This window comes from Leptonychotes weddellii, chromosome 1 (assembly GCF_054177405.1).
Source record: "Leptonychotes weddellii isolate Sample4059 chromosome 1, ASM5417740v2, whole genome shotgun sequence".
In the NCBI taxonomy this organism is placed as follows: Eukaryota; Metazoa; Chordata; class Mammalia; order Carnivora; family Phocidae; genus Leptonychotes; species Leptonychotes weddellii.
In genome coordinates this window covers 125,197,693-125,217,510 of record NC_138369.1, presented here as the reverse complement: position 1 = coordinate 125,217,510, position 19,818 = coordinate 125,197,693, and the positions used below count along the sequence as shown (strand labels likewise).

The following is a 19,818-nucleotide window of genomic DNA, read 5'->3' as shown; positions in this document are numbered from 1 at the left end:
AGCTGAATTCCTGAGAGGAGACGAAATCCAGGTCTCCTACTCCTCCGCCATCTTGCTCTGCCCCCGAGACAGAGAGTCTTAAGCAGGCTCCATGCTGAGTGCAGAGCCTGATGTAGGGCTTGGTCTTAGGATCCTGAGATCATGACCTGAGACACAATCAAGAGCTGGATGCTTAACTGACTGAGCCACCTAGGTGCCCCTGCAATTTCTTTAATCTTACATGAGAAAACTGAGGAATGAAGTGAAGTGCACAAATGGTAGAGCTAGGACTAGAATCTAAACCTCTGACTCCTGGTACAGTGTTCCTTCTGTTAACTTCTGTTGAGAGTATATTGGGGCCAAAGTGTAGTGACTGAAAATTAATATTGTTAAACTGGGTAAATAAAGCAGTATCCTTAGGTGTGTGAAATTTAAGACAAATTCACAGTTATCTGTGTGTGTGTGTGTGTGTGTGAAATGTAGCATTCCGAGAAGTAAACAGTTTGTAAGTTTCATTGTTTTGCTGAATATTTCCAAAAGAATTAAAGCTTTTTTAGTGTCCTTGATGTCTTCATAGTTTTTCCTTTTACTGTTGCAGGTATCAGAGTACCAAGGGACATTTTTGACGTTTTGCCTAGCTTATTCCCAGAATATATGCTATAATTTGTATTTATTTATTTAATGAATAGCCATACATATATGTGTTTATTACATAGTTATATGAGAGAGGTAGGTATGAATTATTGGTACTTGATAAGAGGTATTTCTGGTTCAGTAGAGTGAGGGGAAAGATTAAAAATAAAACAGGAAAGAGCAAATGAATGTTACTTTTTAAAAATCAGAATGTAAACTTATGCCATTCAGAGAATGTTCTTAGAGGGCTGTTTTGCTAAAATGAAAAAAAAAAAAAAGAATCCCTGCTGTATTGCTTCTGGAAATTTTGAATTTAAGTCTACTAAAATTATGCTTATCAATAATCTGGGATTTACCTAGTTTTTAACTGTAAAAATAGTTATGTCCATATCTTTCCATTTTTAGAAAAGCTATTTCAATAGGAGAAAGAATTCTGGTTGAATTTTGATGAATGTGTAGTACCAGAAAATTCATTTTTCCTGCACTGGGGCTCCATTCCTTCACTTGTAAAATAAAGAGGGGGAAGGAGAAGAGCTTCCCCAACTAGGGGGTTGCAGTCTTCTAGGGAAAATGATACCTGTTTATATGTATTATTTTCCTTGAAGCAATCGAATGAATTATTTCAAAAATACTTTTCCTTTAGGATTTATTTGGGAACATATAATGAGCTCCCCATCGGATGTCAGTCTCCTTACATAGTGTCTGGCCCTGGTAGGCTCTCAGTTCCTGAATGAATGGCTACGTGACACTTAGAAGGGATCAGACAGGTGTGGTCGTGGCTTCATCCATCAAAGCGTTTCTTGTTTTTGTCTTATTTGATTGTGCAGTTCTAACCACGATGATGGTTTTGAATATGAGACAGTTTTAATGTTACCCCTATAATGTACAATGTGTTAAAGACAAGAGGCATAAAAAACATTGATGTTGAAGTGATAAGACTTTGACTCTTATATTCTGAGCTGTTACAGGACTCTTCCTGATTAAAAATAGGTGGATCTATGGAGCACTGGGTGTTACACGCAAACAATGAATCATGGAACACTACATTAAAAACTAATGATGTAATGTATGGTGATTAACGTAACATAATAAAAAAAAATAGGTGGATCTGCTAGAGAGAATAAAACAACAACAGCAAAAATTAAAATGCATAGTTGAGCTCAAGACCAAAGATGGGAACTCTTCAGGGGCCAGAAATGATGACGGAATTTATATTCATAGAGAAGAGCAGGAACTGATTTCATGTGCTTCAAGGGAGGATGATCAGAGCCAGGCATGGGCATCCGAAGTTGGGTGTTGGGTTTTGCCCTCCTGTCAGCAGGAGATGAGCCCTAGGGCTGCATTAGGCAAAAGGGACCTTTGACAGAGACCCTGCTCCTTCTGAGAAATGGGGAATTAGAAATACTTCCATCTGGCACGGAAAACTGACAGGAGCCCATCTAAGGAAGGTAATAGGTGGAAAGTATTGCCTGTAAGAAATGAAAAACCTAAACCTGGACCACTTCCTGGGTGAGGTCCAGTATCAAATTATAAAATGCTAACAGTATCTCCTTGTTAAGCCGGAATCCCAATCTGAGAAGTTAACAAAAAAACTTCTCTGAAGTTGGGGAAATCCACAAAATGTCGTGAGTGGCCAATGTAAACTCTTCCTGATGGCTTTACAATCCAAGGCAACACAAAACAACTACCTCTGAAAAAATCTCATCGTCCAATAATAGAAACCACACAAGGATACAACACAACAAACTGAAGAATTAATACCCCTAAATTCTAAATACTAGATCAATCTGAAATACATTTAAAAATAAGAATATTTTAAATGTTTAATCATTAAAAGAAGCAGAAACAATAGGCAGGTACAGGCAATATGGAAAAAAAAGATTTAAAACATCTAAGAATCATTATATCATAATTATAATATTAAGAAAGAAACAAATGTTGTGGCAAAGACAGAAATGTTTACATTTTACAGAGGGAAGGAGGGATTGAAAATGCAATGGTGAGCAAAACAGATGGTAAATGTGTTGGTGTAAATAATACGTAATGATTGACAGAGATCCTATGACAAGCCTTTCATGAGCTTAAAAAGAAGCTAGAACAACTGGACAGTGAGAGGAATGAGTTTTAAGGTTGCTCGCATTATTTGGTAAGAGCTTAGTGATAACAGTTATCCTTGGATTTTGCTAAATTACAAATTTACGTTTATTTATATTTAAGAGTATTTATATTTAAGAGTATTTATATTTAAGAGTAACCACTAAAATAATAGAAATAGAACTACAATTTCCAAGTCAAGATAAGGGGAAAAAACGGAGGGAGAATAAAGAAAATGGAATCAATCCAATTGAAAGAACATGAGGATAAGTAAAGAAATAAAAGAAATGCAAAATAAATAGAAAACACAAACTAAGACGATAGAAATAAAAACAACAAAGTCAGAAATTACAGTGAATGCAAAATGATTATAGTCATTTATTAAAGGACTTACAGATCAGATGAAAATTCAAAATCCAAATATATAATATTAGTATAATGCTGAATGATATCATCAGATTGCTGGATGGTAGGTATGTTCAACATGATACTTTTTATGTAAAAATATATGATACACAAAATAGCACTATGTATTTTTGTGGATACAAAGGGAGGAAGTAAAGGGACAGAAAATAAGAACAAGAAGGCTACATACTGAATGCAGAAATATGGTTGGGTCTGGCTAGGAAAATAATGGAATGGAATTAAGGGGGATGACCACAATATTTTAATTGTGTAAAAAATTTGCAGCAATTATAGAAAATGTGAGTATTTGTTAAATGTGGGTTGTGAGTTCATGTATGTTTGAGGGGCAGGAGGGAATGAGAGCCTGTGCTGTGGGTTCTGGAGCTAGACTTTCTGGCCTCCAATCCTCAAAGCCCTTCTACTTATGAAATGTAGGAACCTGGACATTTACTTCACTTCTTTGTGTCTTAATCTCATCACCTGCAAAATGAGAAAGCAAAATAAGACCTCCTAGAACTATAATAAAGACTGTATGAGTAAATACTATGCATAGAAATCATTCAATAGTCTCTGATACATAGTTCTGAGGGCTGTTGTTAGCTCTATGTTTTTCACATGTTTGAAATATTTTGTGTTAAAAAAGAGAATTCAAAGAAATGAAAGAGTTAAGGAGCATGTAAAATTATATAAATCTGCAAATTGTAATCAAGATAATATTTACCTTAAAAGCTTAAATTGAAAGCACTGATCAAAATTCTTATACGGCACACCAAGAAGTTTTTAAGGCCTCAACATCAAAGTTAAAAGAGAAAATCTCATGAACATTCTATCTAATCTGTTTTCCCATTTATAACAATAATGATGATCCACATGCAGAATGGGTTTTGTGTGGATACATACTTGCAATGAGTGCTCTCTTATCTTTTCACTGAGAAACAAAACACAGAGATTCTTTTTTGGTGGGGAGGGGCAAAGGGAGAGGAAGAAAAAGAATCTTAAGCAGCTCTACGCCCAGTGCGGAGCCCTACATGGGGCTCGATCTCACAACCCTGAGATCATGACCTGAGCCATAAACAAGAGTCGGATGCTTAATCGACTGAGCCACCCAGCTATCCCCAAAACACAAAGATTTCTATAATTAAACTATTTTTTTTTAACTTTTATTTATTTATTTGAGACAGAGAGAATGAGAGACAGAGAGCATGAGAGGGAGGAGGGTCAGTGGGAGAAGCAGACTCCTTGCCGAGCAGGGAGCCCGATGCGGGACTCGATCCCGGGACTCCAGGACCATGACCTGAGCCGAAGGCAGTCGCTTAACCAACTGAGCCACCCAGGCGCCCTAAACTATTTTTTAATATAACAAAGTGCAAAGTTTAAAACAACAAATAAAAAAAGATTTTTTTTTCTATTTTTGGTTCTGTAACACGTAGATAAAATGTAATACATATTTTAATGTGTAGTTATTTTCCCAAACATACATATGACAATTTAAAATTTCATTTGTTGACAAATCATATCTTTTGTTACTAGGATGTGTCAGTTATAAATGGCAAACTGTTGATTTTTTTAAATAGGTTATGGGTGGTAAAGTCAAGCTGGCCTCTTCTGCAGTGTTTGGGAGAATCATTAGCTATGGTTAGATCAATCCCTGTGCATTGAACCCTGACATATGCTTCTTGGAATTGGCTGTGAGAGAAGCAGTCTGTGTGTGTGTGTGTGTGTGTGTGTACACTAGTGTCTGGAATAAGAGTGATCACCCTTGAGAGTATCATCTGAGCTCTCTTGTCTGAAAACACTGGTTCACGTATTTGTCCATGGAATTTTTCATCTATGTGTCTATGATGGTCTCCCATTATTTCTCACAGTGGAAGTTCCTTGCACTTCTGCTTCAGTTGCTTTCAACTTGTCACTGAGAACATCCCAAAGTGAATTTGGGGTATTGCATACAATCCATATTTACATCACAAGTGTACTATCTGCATTTGATAAGTATTTCTACTTCTCTTTTGTGTATTATAATATCAGGTAATAAGTTAATTGCATTGCTACAGTTTGTGTAGATTATATTTTTAAATGGAATTTTAATAATCTTTATTAGTATACAGTGGTGATATGTATAATCTATTAAAAAATACTTTCCCCATTTTCAACTGAACTAATTGGAAATAGCTTGTAAGTATCTATTTTCTACTTATGAGTCCCTTAGGTGTCCAGGATCCTAGACTTGCAGCTACTGAACTGTCAGATACTGTCATTTTAGAGATAAAACCTGAAATCCAGAGATAGGAAACCAGTTCATGGAACAAATACGTGTTTTGTTCCTATGCCGTGTTAGTGGGTACTGTGTTACGAATAGGTATATTGTGATGGATAAAACCCACATGGCCTCACCCTCATGCCATAGTCTTCTGCAGTTTTCCAGAGGGGGGAATAGATATTAAGCAAATAAAATATATTCTAATTACAAATTGAGATAAGTGTTATGAAGGGGGAAAACAGTGTGTGCTGACAAAGAAAATGAATATGAATATGGAAATGAATATGATTTAGATTTAGATTGGGATCCTAGGCCAGACCTCTGCGAAGTGATACTAAAGCTGAGACTTGAAGAAATCAATCCAGGCAGAGGGATTTGCATGTGCAAAGATCCTTAGGTCTGAAGAAAAGACGGCGTGTGTGCCTAGAGCTTAGTGAGCCAGGAAGAGAGTAAATTGAGATGATGATGGAATGGTAGGCAGGAGCCAGATGGTGCACAGCTCTCCAGGCCATGCTGAGGGTTTGGCGTTTTATTGTAAATGAAATGGGAAGCTATTAAAGGGTTTAAGTAGGAGAGTGACAAGCTCCAATTCATATTGTAAAATATAACCTCCACTGTAGTGTGGTTTGGAAGGGAAAATGAGTAAGAGTGTCAGTGAGGAATCTAGCCAGAAGCTGCTGAGGGCCTGGACGAGGTGGTGGCTTTGGGGATGGAGAGGAGCAAACAGTTGGGACCAGACCCCTGTTGTCTGGATCCCCCTGGCCCATGCTCCCACTACACCACCCTGCCAGGCCTGAACTAGCCACTGAGTTGAAGCTGATTAATGTGCTCTTGGAGTGCTAAACGGCTCTTCTGCAGAAGGTATCATTACCTCTTCAACTCACTCTGGTTGACTCTGCAAGTTTTTCTTCGTGGATGTTGTAAAAAAAAGATGGTAGACAAAGATCACGTTTTACAACAATAGCATTTTACCTGCAGGTAATTTAGATTTGTGGTGTATGAGGGAATTTTCCAGGCTTGCCAACCTGGATGAACAGATCTCCCTTGAGATACAGGACAGTTTTAGGACAGGTCCAACTTTGTGCAGCTCCTCTGATGTCAGGAAACTGTCATGCCTGTTCTATTCCAAATAATGTGTCCTGTTCAGTTATTTCTGGTGCCAGAAGATGTCCATGTGAAAAAAGGCCCTAAGACTGTAACTGAGAATATTTTTCTATGCCAAGTGAGGATGCTTTCATTACACAAGACTTCTGTATGCATAGAAATGTTTACACTCTCTTCCCCCCACCCCCCACCTTTTTTTATACCAAGAGGCCAAGAGTCATGTGTTCAGCTCCAGTTGAGTCTTGTTTATTCCTGGTCCTTTGCTCCATAGATTTCTACTGTTTTCGTGGGCTGATTACAGTTAAGGAAGAAAAGAGAAGTATCAGCATGTTAGACTTCTTAAAGAGACAACTGATGATTAGCAATGGAAAGTGTAACGAGGACAGGGATCTGACTGCAGCACATTTATTCCTATCTGATTTAGAGCAAGTGACTTAACCTCTGCAAGCCTCCATTTCCTGATCTATAAAAAGATGCCCAATTATAATGCCTGCCTTAAGTTATTTCTATGAGAATTTAGAGAGATAATCCACACTGAGTGCCTGGTATGGGGTAAATGTTCAGCAACTGTTATCTGTGAATAAAACTCAGGAGAATTTGCTTGTTGCTGCTACTTATCCTAACCATGGGTCTTCCTATCAATTTTAATTCCATCTGCAAGTTAAGCCTACCATACAAGCATCTACTTCCTGGTCACATAGCACACTGTAATGTGTATTCTTTTTTTTTTTTTTTTTAAGATTTTATGTATTTATTTGACAGAGAGAGACACAGCGAGAGAGAGAACACAGGCAGGGTGAGTGGGAGAGGGAGAAGCAAGCTTCCCACTGAGCAGGGAGCCCTATGAGGGGCTCGATCCCAGGACCCTGGGATCATGACCTGAGCCAAAGGCAGACGCTTAACGACTGAGCCACTCAGGTGCCCCAGTAATGTGTATTCTTAATTCCTTAGAACAACCTTCAGAAGCAATTCCTAGTCATTCAAACAATTTCACAAGAGGCAAAGTACGCCTATGCACAAAGAAATTAAATCGCTTTCTAGATACCATACGGCTAGCGAGGGACAAGGCCAGAATACCTCTGGGAGGGTGAAAAATGGTTTTCATTTGAAGGGGCACAGCACAGATCATCATAGCACTTTAAAGAGCCCGGACTCCAGGGAATAGAAGATGTGTTGCCACAAGGTTTTCCCCTCTTCTGTTGTTCTGCTTCTTTGTCTGTCCAGTGAACCTTGACTTAAATCATCCCAAATGGCTACTCTGGTTCTAAAATCTTAAGATTCTAGGAGAGCCTTCATGTTTGAAATATCTTGTGGTCTGCATCCTCCAGAGCTCATTGGTGAGCTGCCTAGAAGGCAGTGTTCATTCCAGGTCTTCTTTCCTGGGTGATAATCTGAGAGAGACCCTAGAGTTATGACTCTGAGGTTAACCAGAATCAAACTTCCTTTCATGAATGCAAGTCCTTAGAATGGCCAATAAATAAGTTGGCTTCATGGGAATGTTCACAGGAAGCTTTCTTCACCCTCACATTCCATGATATTCTACACTCAAACAGGGCTTTCTTAGAAGACTATGATAGACTTGGATTTGGGGATGGAGAGGTCATGCTTTTTTCTAGAACTTAAGGGAGTCTACACATGCTGCCATCCACCAAGCACCACCAAGCGTCATCAGTCCTGAGGCTAACGCCTTCTCTCTACCCTTACTGCCACAGTCTGCCTGACGCCCTTATTCTATGTGACGGCTCCCAGAGTGGCTTCCATGACCACAGTGCACCACTCCAACCCATCCTTCTCTATCATTCTCCACTTTGGCTTTCCAATGGCCCTCATATGTTTCCCCACACTTACAGTCTTTCAGTGTTTTCCCATTGCTCAATGCACTGTTGCCTAATGCTTCTCCTGCCTGAAGTGGATGGAGCAGGACCAGCTTCTGGCCTGTGGAAAGAAGCTGTTTTAGTTTCTGCTTATGTTTAGTATTGGTCTCTTTCAAATTTCAACTTTTATTTATAATAGACACATAATTTACAGAGTAGTACATACATGTAATTTATAAATTACATATATGGGGGGGCTGTAGATTTGAATGTTTTCACAGATAAGGATGCCTAGTAAAAAGAGTTTGGAGGTCATTGGTTTGAAGGATAAAGTAAAACTTACTAACTTTGCTTAAGGAACCTCAGGTGTCCTGGACCCACATTTTTCTTCTGCTGTCACCTCCAGCCACTGCGTGTGCTTCTTTATTTCCCTGTACCCTGTACCTGTCTGCTCACTGGAATCCCTGAGCATGCTAGGCTGGGCCATTGTTCCTGCTGATGCTGCTTAAAGCCAAGTCCCCCTGCCTATTCAAGTGTAAATCTAAAATGTTGCTTCCTTTTCGAAGAAGCCTTTCTTAACGTACCTCTTGTCCCAGAATCCACCATCCCAGGTAAAATTAGCATCCCTTCTCTGTGATCCCGTGGCATTTTGCTTGTCCCTCTGTGACAGCACTTTTCATGTTCATTGCTATAATGTTTAGTTGTGTATGTGTCTCTTTGAGGAGGCTGTGTGTGCCTTCAAGGCAGGAAGTACACCTTACTCGTCTTTGTACCCAGCACCTTGTGCATGTCGGAAGTCAATAAATGGTGTTTGAGTTATTTTAAATTTTCATGAGCATCTTATAGAGGAGAATCTGGGAGGGAGGGGGCTTATAGTATGAGGAATAAAATTGGCTTTGTACCAAATTCCCATCCCTGTTGGCATTTAAATCCTAGCTCAATTTCCCTGCCCTGCTTCTTCTGCCTTCCCTAGCTCGGACTGCCTCAATGAAGAGCATACTCTGGACAAGCGTGCCCTTTCTTTCCATTTATCTTTGAGGCGGCATGAAGGTTAAGGATTGCCCGTCTCAAGGTCACTTGATTCCTGTAGAAGTGCAAGGTATCTCAGGGCTTTGGAGATTGTGCAGTTTATGGAGGACGCTGCTGTGCTTGTCAGACTGTGTTCAGTGTGCGGGGACTGAGACTGAGAAAGGGAAGAAACAGACTGAAGGCTGGAGGCGTCATATGATAAGACTGTAAACAGCTTCCTTACAAATCAGGAGCTCCTCTGAAAGTCATAGGTGACAATGAAAAAACCCAGATATGACTTATCTCCTTCTTTCTTTCAACATATGAACACTCCTCACCTACTCTGTGCCTGGCACTGTGTTAGGTGCTGTGACAGAGTGATGAATAATTCAAGGTCCCTGCCCTTGAGGACCTCATAGTTCAGCAGCAGAGACAGAAGACAGGGTAAGCTAGCAGCTGTAACAGTGTGGGGAGTCCTCTCCTAACCTGTGCACAAGGTAGCTCTGCAGAGGGAGTGATTAATTTTGCTTCAGGGTGTCAGGGAAGGCCCTCAGAAGAAGGCTGAGCCCAGAAAACTCAGGAGGAGTTCTGGGCAGAGGAGGAAGGGCAGCGGTTGTGCATTTCAGGCAGAGGGAACTGAAACAACACAAGGGTCTAGATCAAGGGTTGGTGAACTTTCTCTGTAAGGGGCCTGTTAGTAAATAGTTTAGGATTTGCAGGCTGTAGAGTCTCAGTTTCAACCACTTATCTCTGTCGTTGTAGCAGGAAAGTAGCCATAGACAAATGTGTGAATGAATGGGCATGGCTCTGTTCCAATAAAACTTTATTTACACAGTTGGCAGTGATGGGGCTGTAGTTTGCCAACTCCTGGTCTAGAGAAAGGATCTTTAGAGAACCTTTAATCTGATGGTTCCTAATCTTTTCAAGAATTAGGATTACTTGGGGCGCCTGGGTGGCTCAGCTGGTTAGGCGACTGCCTTCGGCTCGGGTCATGATCCTGGAGTCCCGGGATCGAGTCCCGCATCAGGCTCCCTGCTCGGCGGGGAGCCTGCTTCTCCCTCTGACCCTCCCCCCTCTCATGTGCTCTCTCTCAAATAAATAAATAAAATCTCAAAAAAAAAAAAAAGAATTAGGATTACTTGGCACTTGCTCTCTCCGATGCCTAGAAGGCTCCTCTTAGCGCTCTTCTAGATATCCCCAATGGCTTGCTGCTTCTATTCATTCCGGTCTCTGGGTCACCCTCCTTTTTAACTACTGTGTCCACAATGGCACACACACCTCCTGTACACTCCATCACTTTTCATTGCTTTCATTTTCAATACAGAACCTATACTAAAACTCTACTTTATATTGATTGTTTCTCTATTTTCCTATTGGAATGTAAGCTTTGTGTCTTATTCTCTGTTAAAATTAGTGGTGTGCTGGAGCCCTTTTTCCTCAACTTTTCCCAGCTCTAGCTCTGCATTCAGTGATGTTACATGGTAGTGTCAAATCAGCCGTGGTGGGAATATTTACACAGTGGAAATCAGCCCCATGGGAATCAGGTTTGGGGCAATTTTTTGTTTTTGTTTTGTTTTTTTCGCAAGCCAGTTTGTTAGCAAATCACTAGTTATCCCCTATGCCTAGAATAATAACCTCCACAAAGCCCAGTGGTCAATGAATACTTGTTTTTTGAATGAAATGTGCTATTAGTATCTGTTGACTGAGAAAATAGATATGCATTTACAGATACAGAGTCCTTTGCAATTGTTATTGCTACACAGGGAGTTCATTGCTGTCAGGTAGGTAACTGCTCATGGTATGTCTGTCACCTGCGTGTGACCCATGAGGAGACTGAGGACTTGGGTCAGGATGACACTCCCTTTACCCCTCAGGGCAGATTTTGGTGGCCATGATGACACATCTCCAGTCTTCTGCGCTCAGTTCTGCAAGGTGCTCTTTTTCCTGTGTCCACTGCAGTCTGCTGAGTGAAGGCGGGGCCTCTGTCCTGCATCACTTTTACTAAACAGTATGTATTTTTAATGAATTCCTCTCACTCAGTGTGCTTGTAATTTCTGCAGTGTGTTCCAAAGCCCAGATAAGTTCTGTCCTCTTTCAAATGTCTTATTGTACCCATTTCTGATTTGTCTGGGGCTTTGATTTATGGTATGTAAACATGCCCTCGTCTATACCCTTTAGCTGTGATTTGGTCAGAAATGTATCTGTTTATGAACACTGTCCAACCCTAATAGTCTACTTTTGAAATCTGCAGCCATGTGAGGTCCCAGAAGCACTTGACAAGAATCACATTTAACAGCTGCTTCAATCTTCGTTCCTTTAAGTGGCAATATTAAACCTTAATACCGAGGCTCCCTTTCCAAACCCACAGAGACTGATTAGAAAACCCCGTCAAATTACTCCCACAATCCATGTTGAACATTTACAAAGAGCTGCATTTTCACGATGACTGGTAAACCGTCTTTTTAATTCCCTATCCTAAGCACACACGAAGATAAAGAGGAGCAAACTTGTATTTAGAGGGCCATCTGGCTGATCCCAAAGCTTTCCAGAGCATCAAGGCTGGGGAGGACCTTGCATTGTCATGCAGACTGCCTTAGCTTTTGCAGACCTCCCCGTCCTTCACAGCTGCTCTGATGTGGAGTTTTTTCTGCTTCTCCCTGTTTGCTTCTGTGCATGATAGAAAACTCACTCTTTCTTTAGGCAGCCTGTTCTCTCTTTGAATCCAGTTCATAGAACATTCTTTTTCACCTGTCTCCCTGCAACTTTCACCCATTGGCCCTAGTTCTAGCCCTATGGAGCCACTCAGAACAAATTGGCTTCTTACTTCTGTCTGCTGTTAAGAAAGTGAGGGCAGCTCTCACGTCCCCGGAGTCCTCGCTTCTCCAGGCTGCATATTGACTGTTCATTCAGCCATTCTTCACATGGCAGTCCTCTGCGCCCTCCTGATTTGGCTCCCTTTCTTCCGGCCTGTGTGAGTTTTGCCAGTGTCTTTCTGAAAGTGACTGAACAGTGTGGAGAGTAGCTAGGACCACAGACTCTTAAGTTAAATCTGCCTCTTCGTTTACTAGTTCTGTAACTTTGGGTAAGTGAGGTAGCTTCGCCGAATCTTCATAATCCCATCTGGAAAATGAGAAAAAAGTACCTTACACATTCAGTGATTGTGAGTGTTAAATAAAACTATAGTAAAATCATCAGGGGAATGCCTGGTACAAAGTAGATGTGTTCGAAATACAGCCATCATCATTGTAATAAGTACTATTAATTCTCTGGATTTGGCTTCCATAACAAAGTTTGGATCACTGTTATATTTTTCATTTTAATTAATGAATTAATTATTATTTTTCATTTTAGTTTGGTGTTTACATGAGGCACTTTATCTGTAACTTTGAGTGCAAATGTTGAATAGGCAGGCCCTAGATAAATACAATCTAATTGTAGTATCAAAGATATTTATTGTGTGTATATATATGTGTATATATGTACTTCTTGCACAGTTTCCTATAACCCCTTTTCTTTATCGTCCCCATACTCTAATAAATGATAACACAACTCAGTGCTCTCCCTCCTCGCTTCTTGTCCCCCAAACTCCTAGCTTGCCCAAGATATGGATTATGTCTTAGTTGCTCTTTGAAAGGAAAGGATGATGATCATCCAGTGTATAGGAGAGGCGTTCTCGTCCTAAATCAACTATGTGTTAGCTCGATGACCTTAGACAAGACACGTTCCCTCTGAGCTTCAGGTTTTTTTTTTTTTTTTGTCTTTGACAATGATGAAGGAGGGTATTTTATCTTCTGCCATCCAGTGGTCATCCTGAGATGTATGATCAGGCCCCCATCATTCCAGCCTGCTCTGGGTTTCCAGTACATACCTAGGTAACTGTTCCCCTGCACTACATGTTAAACCAGCAGGAGTGTCTAGAGAGCTCTTCCAGGTCCCAGCTCTCCTGAGGGGCCTTGAATTCAAACCGCTGTGGAAATCGCCATGTCATCCTGAAGGGAAGCAGTGTTGAGCCTGAGTTCCTATCCTTTACCTACTTTCTCACCCAACCTCTTTGAGAATTAAATTCCTAACTTGCTTTGTGGCTGTAATTATCGCTAAACTTCTTATTTTAGAATGGTTTTAAATTTAGAGAAAAGTGAAGCCAGTACAAAGAGTTCCCATATAAACTACACCCAGATTTCCATATTAACATCTTACATTGGTTTGGTATATTTATGAAAATTAACAAATCAGTATTGATACATCATGATTAACTAAAGTCTATAATTTATTCAGATTTCCTTAGTTTTAACCTACTATTCATTTTTGGTCCCAGGATGCCATTTAGAATATCACATTTCATTTAGTTGTCATGTCTCTTTAGACTCCTCTTGGCTGTGTCATTTTCTTAGACTTTTTTTGTTTTTGATGACCTTGACAATTTAAGTGTTCCTAGTCAGCTATTTTGTAGACTGTCCTTTAGTTGGTGTTTGTCTAGTGTTTTTCTCATGATCAGACTGGGGTTATGAGTTTTGGAGATGATCACGGAGGTAAAGTGCCATTCTCATCACATCATATCAAGGGTACATATTATCAGCATGATTTATGACTGTTGATAGTAACCTTGATCACCTTGCTGAGGTAGTGTTTTTTTTGTCAGGTTTCTCTGCTGTAAAATTACTCCATCCCCTCCCCCTTTCCTATTGTACTTTTTGGAAGAATGTCACTATGCACGACCAATGGAAGTTTATTTCCTGTTCACCTGTCCAAAATGGGTATTTCTGATGGCTGTTGTCTTTTTTCTATCAGTTATTCAGAGGTCCGGCATTCTTCTGTTTTGTTGACATCCCTAGGGCTTTGTCATCTAAATCCAGCCAGCATTAAGAGAATGTTTGCTTTTAAAAGCCTCGGCCTGAAAATGGCACACATCACTTCCACTTACATTCCGTATGACACTCATTCATCTGCCAAACCTAACTGCAAGGGAGGCTAGGACATATGGTCTAGCTGGGTGCCCAGGAAAAAGAGGAAATGGATTTGGGAGAAAAGCTAGCAGCATTTGCCACACCATTTTAGAGTACAAAGATGACTAACCAAACCCCTGCCACCTCACCATCTAATAATATAGCCATCATTTCATTAAAAAAAAAAAAATAATAATAGAAGAACATTATCTTAGAATCAAGTAGAATCATATAAATTAGAAAATATCTGTTGTTTATCTGTCTGGAATGCCCTTTCTTTGTTTTTGTTTTGTTTTTATTTTTGGCTTTGTTTTGTTTTGTTTTTGCCTATTAAAATGCCACTTACTCTTCCAACTGATGGATGAGGTGCCTTCACCCAACCTTGAGACAGAATTAGTCCCTTACTCCTTGGTGCCATCATGCCACTCTGCTTCTATCCCTTATTTAACACCTACCCCACACTGGTATTATATATAAATATGTTTCACGCATTAGACTGGGTGCTCCTTGAGGACAGCACAGGAATTATTCATCTCTTAGATCCTCAAGTGTTGTCTGACAAATAAAAAGCATATTTGTTGAGTGCCTCGAGGATTTTAGATGTACCAAAAAGTGGTCTCATTTTTTTTTTTTTAAAGATTTTATTTATTTATTTGAGACAGAGAGAATGAAAGAGAGAGAGCACATGAGAGGGGGGAGGGTCAGAGGGAGAAGCAGGCTCCCTGCCGAGCAGGGAGCCCGATGCGGGACTCCATCCAGGGACTCCAGGATCATGACCTGAGCCGAAAGCAGTCACTTAACCAACTGAGCCACCCAGGCGCCCCTGGTCTCATTTTTTTAACCCCTTTCTTTAAAATACAACAAAACATGTCCTCTCCACGCCCCATTATGAAAATGATCCACACTTATGATAGCCAAGCCTTCGTGGAGGAGATGGTCTTGAGCTGAGCTCAGAAAGGTTGGTAGGGTTTGATAGATAGTAATCAGCATACAGGCAGGCCTGGCTTTCTATGACACATCCTAGGTTCAGGGCATTTGTTCAATAGATGGTCATGTCTCCTTTGAAACATCTAGAGTGCAAGGCATTTGCTTTCATAGATCATCACATAATTAAAACTCAGACTCCAGGCTTGTTCTGGCACTGCTTTTGGGCAGTCAGGGATGGTATAAAAGCCTGATGCTCATTATCTTGAATTGGATTTACCAACCTGAGTTCCCAGGGCGCCAACAGGGGGATAGCTTCCCCATAGCAAAAGAAGTGTTTAATTACAGCTACAGAAAGAGGAGCGTGAAAAAAACAAACAAACTTTTGCTGGCATTAGTGACTCAGCTCCATGCATCTCATTACCGACCAAAACATGACTTCTTTAAGTGACCTTATCAAGGTTATTAGAAATAAAATATCAAATATAAGACAGTTGTCCCTTTCTCCTATCTTTTTCTATCCTCTACTCTTAGCCCACTGTTTACTTTAATGACTTACAAGCTTAATTAATATTTCACTAAAACAGAAATCAGAAGACGTTTGATTTTCATCATTAAAAAACAGACCTTAATTAGGATTTATATTCTTATGGATTTCAAATCACACTATCACCTGTATTTATTCATTGAAATTCTCAATGGTTATAGTTAGCATAGGGATTATTTTTCCCTTTATATAGGTATGACAACTGAGCCTTAAATGTAAAATGACTTCCCCAGGACCACATGGCAATTGTGGTTCAAAGCTGGGTCTTCTGGCTGCATACATAGAATTCAGTGTGCCATATTAGCACCTGTCTGTCAGTCAGCCTCATGGCAGAGGCACACATGTTCTTTTTATTTCCCTTGATTATAAGAGTGATCTGCAATTATGATAGCTAAGCTTTCTTGGAGGAGGTGCTCTTGAGTTGAGCCTAGAAAAGTTGGTAGGTAGGGTTTAATAGATGGTAATAGCGGTCCAGGATATTATTTTACAGTGATCTTAGCTAGCTATGTGTTCCTCCAACATGTCCCTAGTATGTCAGACTGGGTGAGCCCATGGAGGCAACACACTGAACATGAAGCCATTCCTTGATTTCTGCCACCACCCAGGGCAGAGGATTCTAATGTACTCCAGGTCAATAGATACTTATAGAAGGGATCTAAAGATATTTCATTTTAACTTCCAGATGGTATTGATAATTGGAAATTAGGGCGCACAAAGTAAATAAATTGAATTTATTTAACACCCATATATAACATATACTTATCAATCACAATGCCTAATTTCCAGTTCAGTTCTTTTTTTTCATAACCCTGCTTCCTTAGTCCCAATTTTCTTGGCATCTTTTCTGCTCCTTAGGATTGCTCTGAAGAAGACATGTTTATATAGGCATTGCCTCATATTCCTGAATATATGTGATCAAGTCGTATGTGAAAAAGTTTAACCACAGACATACGCTGTAGAGAGCAGGTCCATTTCCCAGAGAGTTAAGTGCACTGAATCCTTAACTAGAATTCTTACTTGGAATTAAACGTCAATAAATATGTTTTGTTTAACACACTATACCTAGCATATTGCCTGACAAAAAAGAGATTCGGAGTAAATATTGGTTGAATAAATGAGGGAAGGAATGAAATTGACTATCAGTTGAAATTCGGTGATCGTCCTTTTGAGGATAGTATGTTGTTACCTCAGGGATGCATTAGACTAATCTAATTTTTGCCCAGTACTGAAGTAGAGACAGAGATGGTAGTGATGTTGTAGAAAATGAATTGTTGGCAGCCAGCACCACAATGAGAAAGCTTTAAATATTTATGTTAGCTGATATATAGAAATCCAAATGTGGTATACAAAGTTCAGCTTGATGGTATTAATGTGTAGGGAGTTTTCAAAAGCTGAGGACCACTCCTGGTATGAAATACTTAGAGAAATATGCATGGATTTATTTATTTGTTTGTTTGTTTGTTTGTTTGTTTTTGTACTGGAAAAATGACTTTTGAAGTGCTGGGGCTCCTCTTTGGTGAGGTATTTATTGAAGGTGAAATCTGTTTTCACATACATCTCATGACCATGGGGGTTTTGCTTTTTTCCTGTGGTTCTCATATAAGCCATTCTTTCTTTCTGGCTGAACTTGACCAGCATTTCAAAACCCAGAAGTTTCTGATGGATAGTTGACAATGAGCCCAAATAGAAGTCTTCCAGGGCCTAATTTTGACTGTTGGAAGCTTAGGAATTATATTGGCAGTTTGATCTAGATAGTGATTCTGTAATGGGACCATAAGCTTGGTGGCATCTTGCAGTCAGACACTAGATGCATGAGGGAGAGAAATAATTCACGTTTTTAGTATTCTTCTGTATTTTCCTAATCATAATTAGTTTTTGTCTACTTATATTTGGTTTACTGCTGTACAGTATTATGGCTCTGCCTCTAGAAGGACAAAGAAGAGTAAAGATATGTTACTGAAATGCCCCCTTTCCAAATGTTTATTTCAATATTTAAGACTTTGGCATTTGTGAGTTTACTTAGAGAATTTTTGGACAATTTGCAAGTGCGTATTTTTATAAACAAAATAAGAATTTGAATAATCATTTCATTTTGTTTTGCAGAACCCCAGCTGAAAGGAATTGTGACAAGGTTATTCAGCCAGCAGGGATATTTCCTGCAGATGCACCCAGATGGTACCATTGACGGGACCAAGGACGAAAATAGTGACTACAGTAAGGATCATTAGCTTCTTGCAATCCCATTATGATCAAATGTATGGCCCAATGTATCTTGGACTTAAGGTGTGGCCAGGCTGCCTTTTGAACTGTTTAATTGCTAATAAGCTGGTGTCTTGTCTTTTATCCTTTTTGCTATGATTCCCCATAGTAAAGAGACAGTTGGGAGGTTACATACTAAATGAGAAGGTAGGAGGCTTGAAGGAGTTCCAAATAGTCAATGGATAAGAATATCCTCCCACTCCAGGGTTTGTAGTCAGTATGGTGATAAGTATTTGTAGGAACAAGGCAGACCTTCCAGCACAAGATGGTGTTTTAATCCTAGAACCAAATAGTAAACATGTTATAATAATTCTTGGAACATCATTTCTGGCAGACCGAAATTACTTCTTAAGGTAAACATTGAATACATACATATGTCTATTACGTATGATTTCATTTTGATTGAGGACAAAATTATTGATTTAAAAGGAAAATATATTTTTTTCTTTTATATTGATTTAAAAAGAAAAATAGTATGGTGATGTTTTGGTAATAACAGGATAATAAAAACCAGTAGACCTGAAATTTTGCTTGTAAGTTTTTTAAATAAAATGCCAGATATTCAAAGTTTGTTAATAATATCCCTGGAATTAGTTTTTAACTAACATAAGTATAGAGTTGACATGTTTAATAACTAAGCAAAATCATCAAGGTATGACAAAGTATATTTGCATTTCAGAAGAATTTTGAATATAAGCCTCAGAGCCAAGAGTGATCGATCACTCACATCATATCTTTTCATTCCTGCACAATCATATACAGATACTCAGGGGGAAATTCACATTATCTTAAAATTATGCGGGGTGCCATATTGTTTCCTAAAGTTTGTCTGTATTCACTGCTAGATCTTTAGTGTTGAGCACATAGTAAATACTCATCAAGTATATGTCCCATTGAGTTGTCTTCTGATGGATATGATTTTGTGGTCAGTGTGACAGTCTACCAAACTGCATAAGATAGTCTAAGAAGCCTTGTATTTTATGGTGAAATAACTTTTAAATTAAAATTAAAGATTTGAGGGAAGATCTGCAATTCCGAAAGTGTGAAAATGTTCTTGTCAACCCCTTCTAAATCATTCTTTGTTCACTTAATATTATACATTATAAAATATGAATTCCAATACAGAAAATATCTTATTATAAAAAATTGCATCCCAGTTTCCTGCATAGTTGATTAGCCTATTGTGGTTTGCATTGTTGGTTTGTGTTTGTTTGTAGGAATGCATTCTTTATGTTATTGATTTATTGATTTATTTATTGGAATGCATTCTTTAAATGATTCCTGTTTTCACAGAAGACTGAGCATACCTTTCTCTCCCTGTAAGATTTTCAACTGTTGCATCTGTACTTGCATGCAGATTTAGTGATACTACAGGTATTGATGGAAAGAATCAGAGAGATTGCTTAGTTGTGTCACCTATGCTGTCCGGAGTTCTCCCTTGATCTGTTTCTTTTTCTATAAAATGAGGTGGCTGGAGAAAATAACATGAATGTCTCCTGTCAGCACCATCCATCCAACTTTTAAAAAAATTGAAAAATTATCAATTGAGGAGGATAGATTCAGTCCCCAATTAAGTTGAATAGCTATACATGGTTCCACACGATGCAGCCATAACCTGGACAGCTGTCCTGCAGATGTATGACCTTTGTCATGGGTTTGTGGTGGAAGGGCAGGGGCAAAAGTGTGGGTTCAACTGACAAAAATCCTTCCTTCACCATTTCATAGAAAAATAATTGAGAAGTGCTCTCTCTGCAGATGCTGGGTCAATCAATGTCCGATGTAAATCCATACACACACACACACACACACACACACATACATTTATACACATGTATATGTACAAATATATAT

At 39.3% G+C, this 19,818-nt stretch overlaps 1 protein-coding gene across 3 annotated transcripts in view; it reads left to right on the top strand.

The window, feature by feature from the left end:
* FGF12 (fibroblast growth factor 12) overlaps positions 1-19,818 on the top strand; it is a 528,919-nt gene that overhangs the window by 296,797 nt on the left and 212,304 nt on the right. For all 3 annotated transcript variants that reach the window (XM_081831522.1, XM_081831512.1, XM_081831531.1), the window contains one exon: positions 17,812-17,922. In XM_081831522.1, coding sequence (XP_081687648.1) covers positions 17,881-17,922 — 42 coding nt within the window. In that variant the 5' untranslated portion in view covers positions 17,812-17,880. The remainder of the gene's footprint in view (positions 1-17,811; positions 17,923-19,818) is intronic.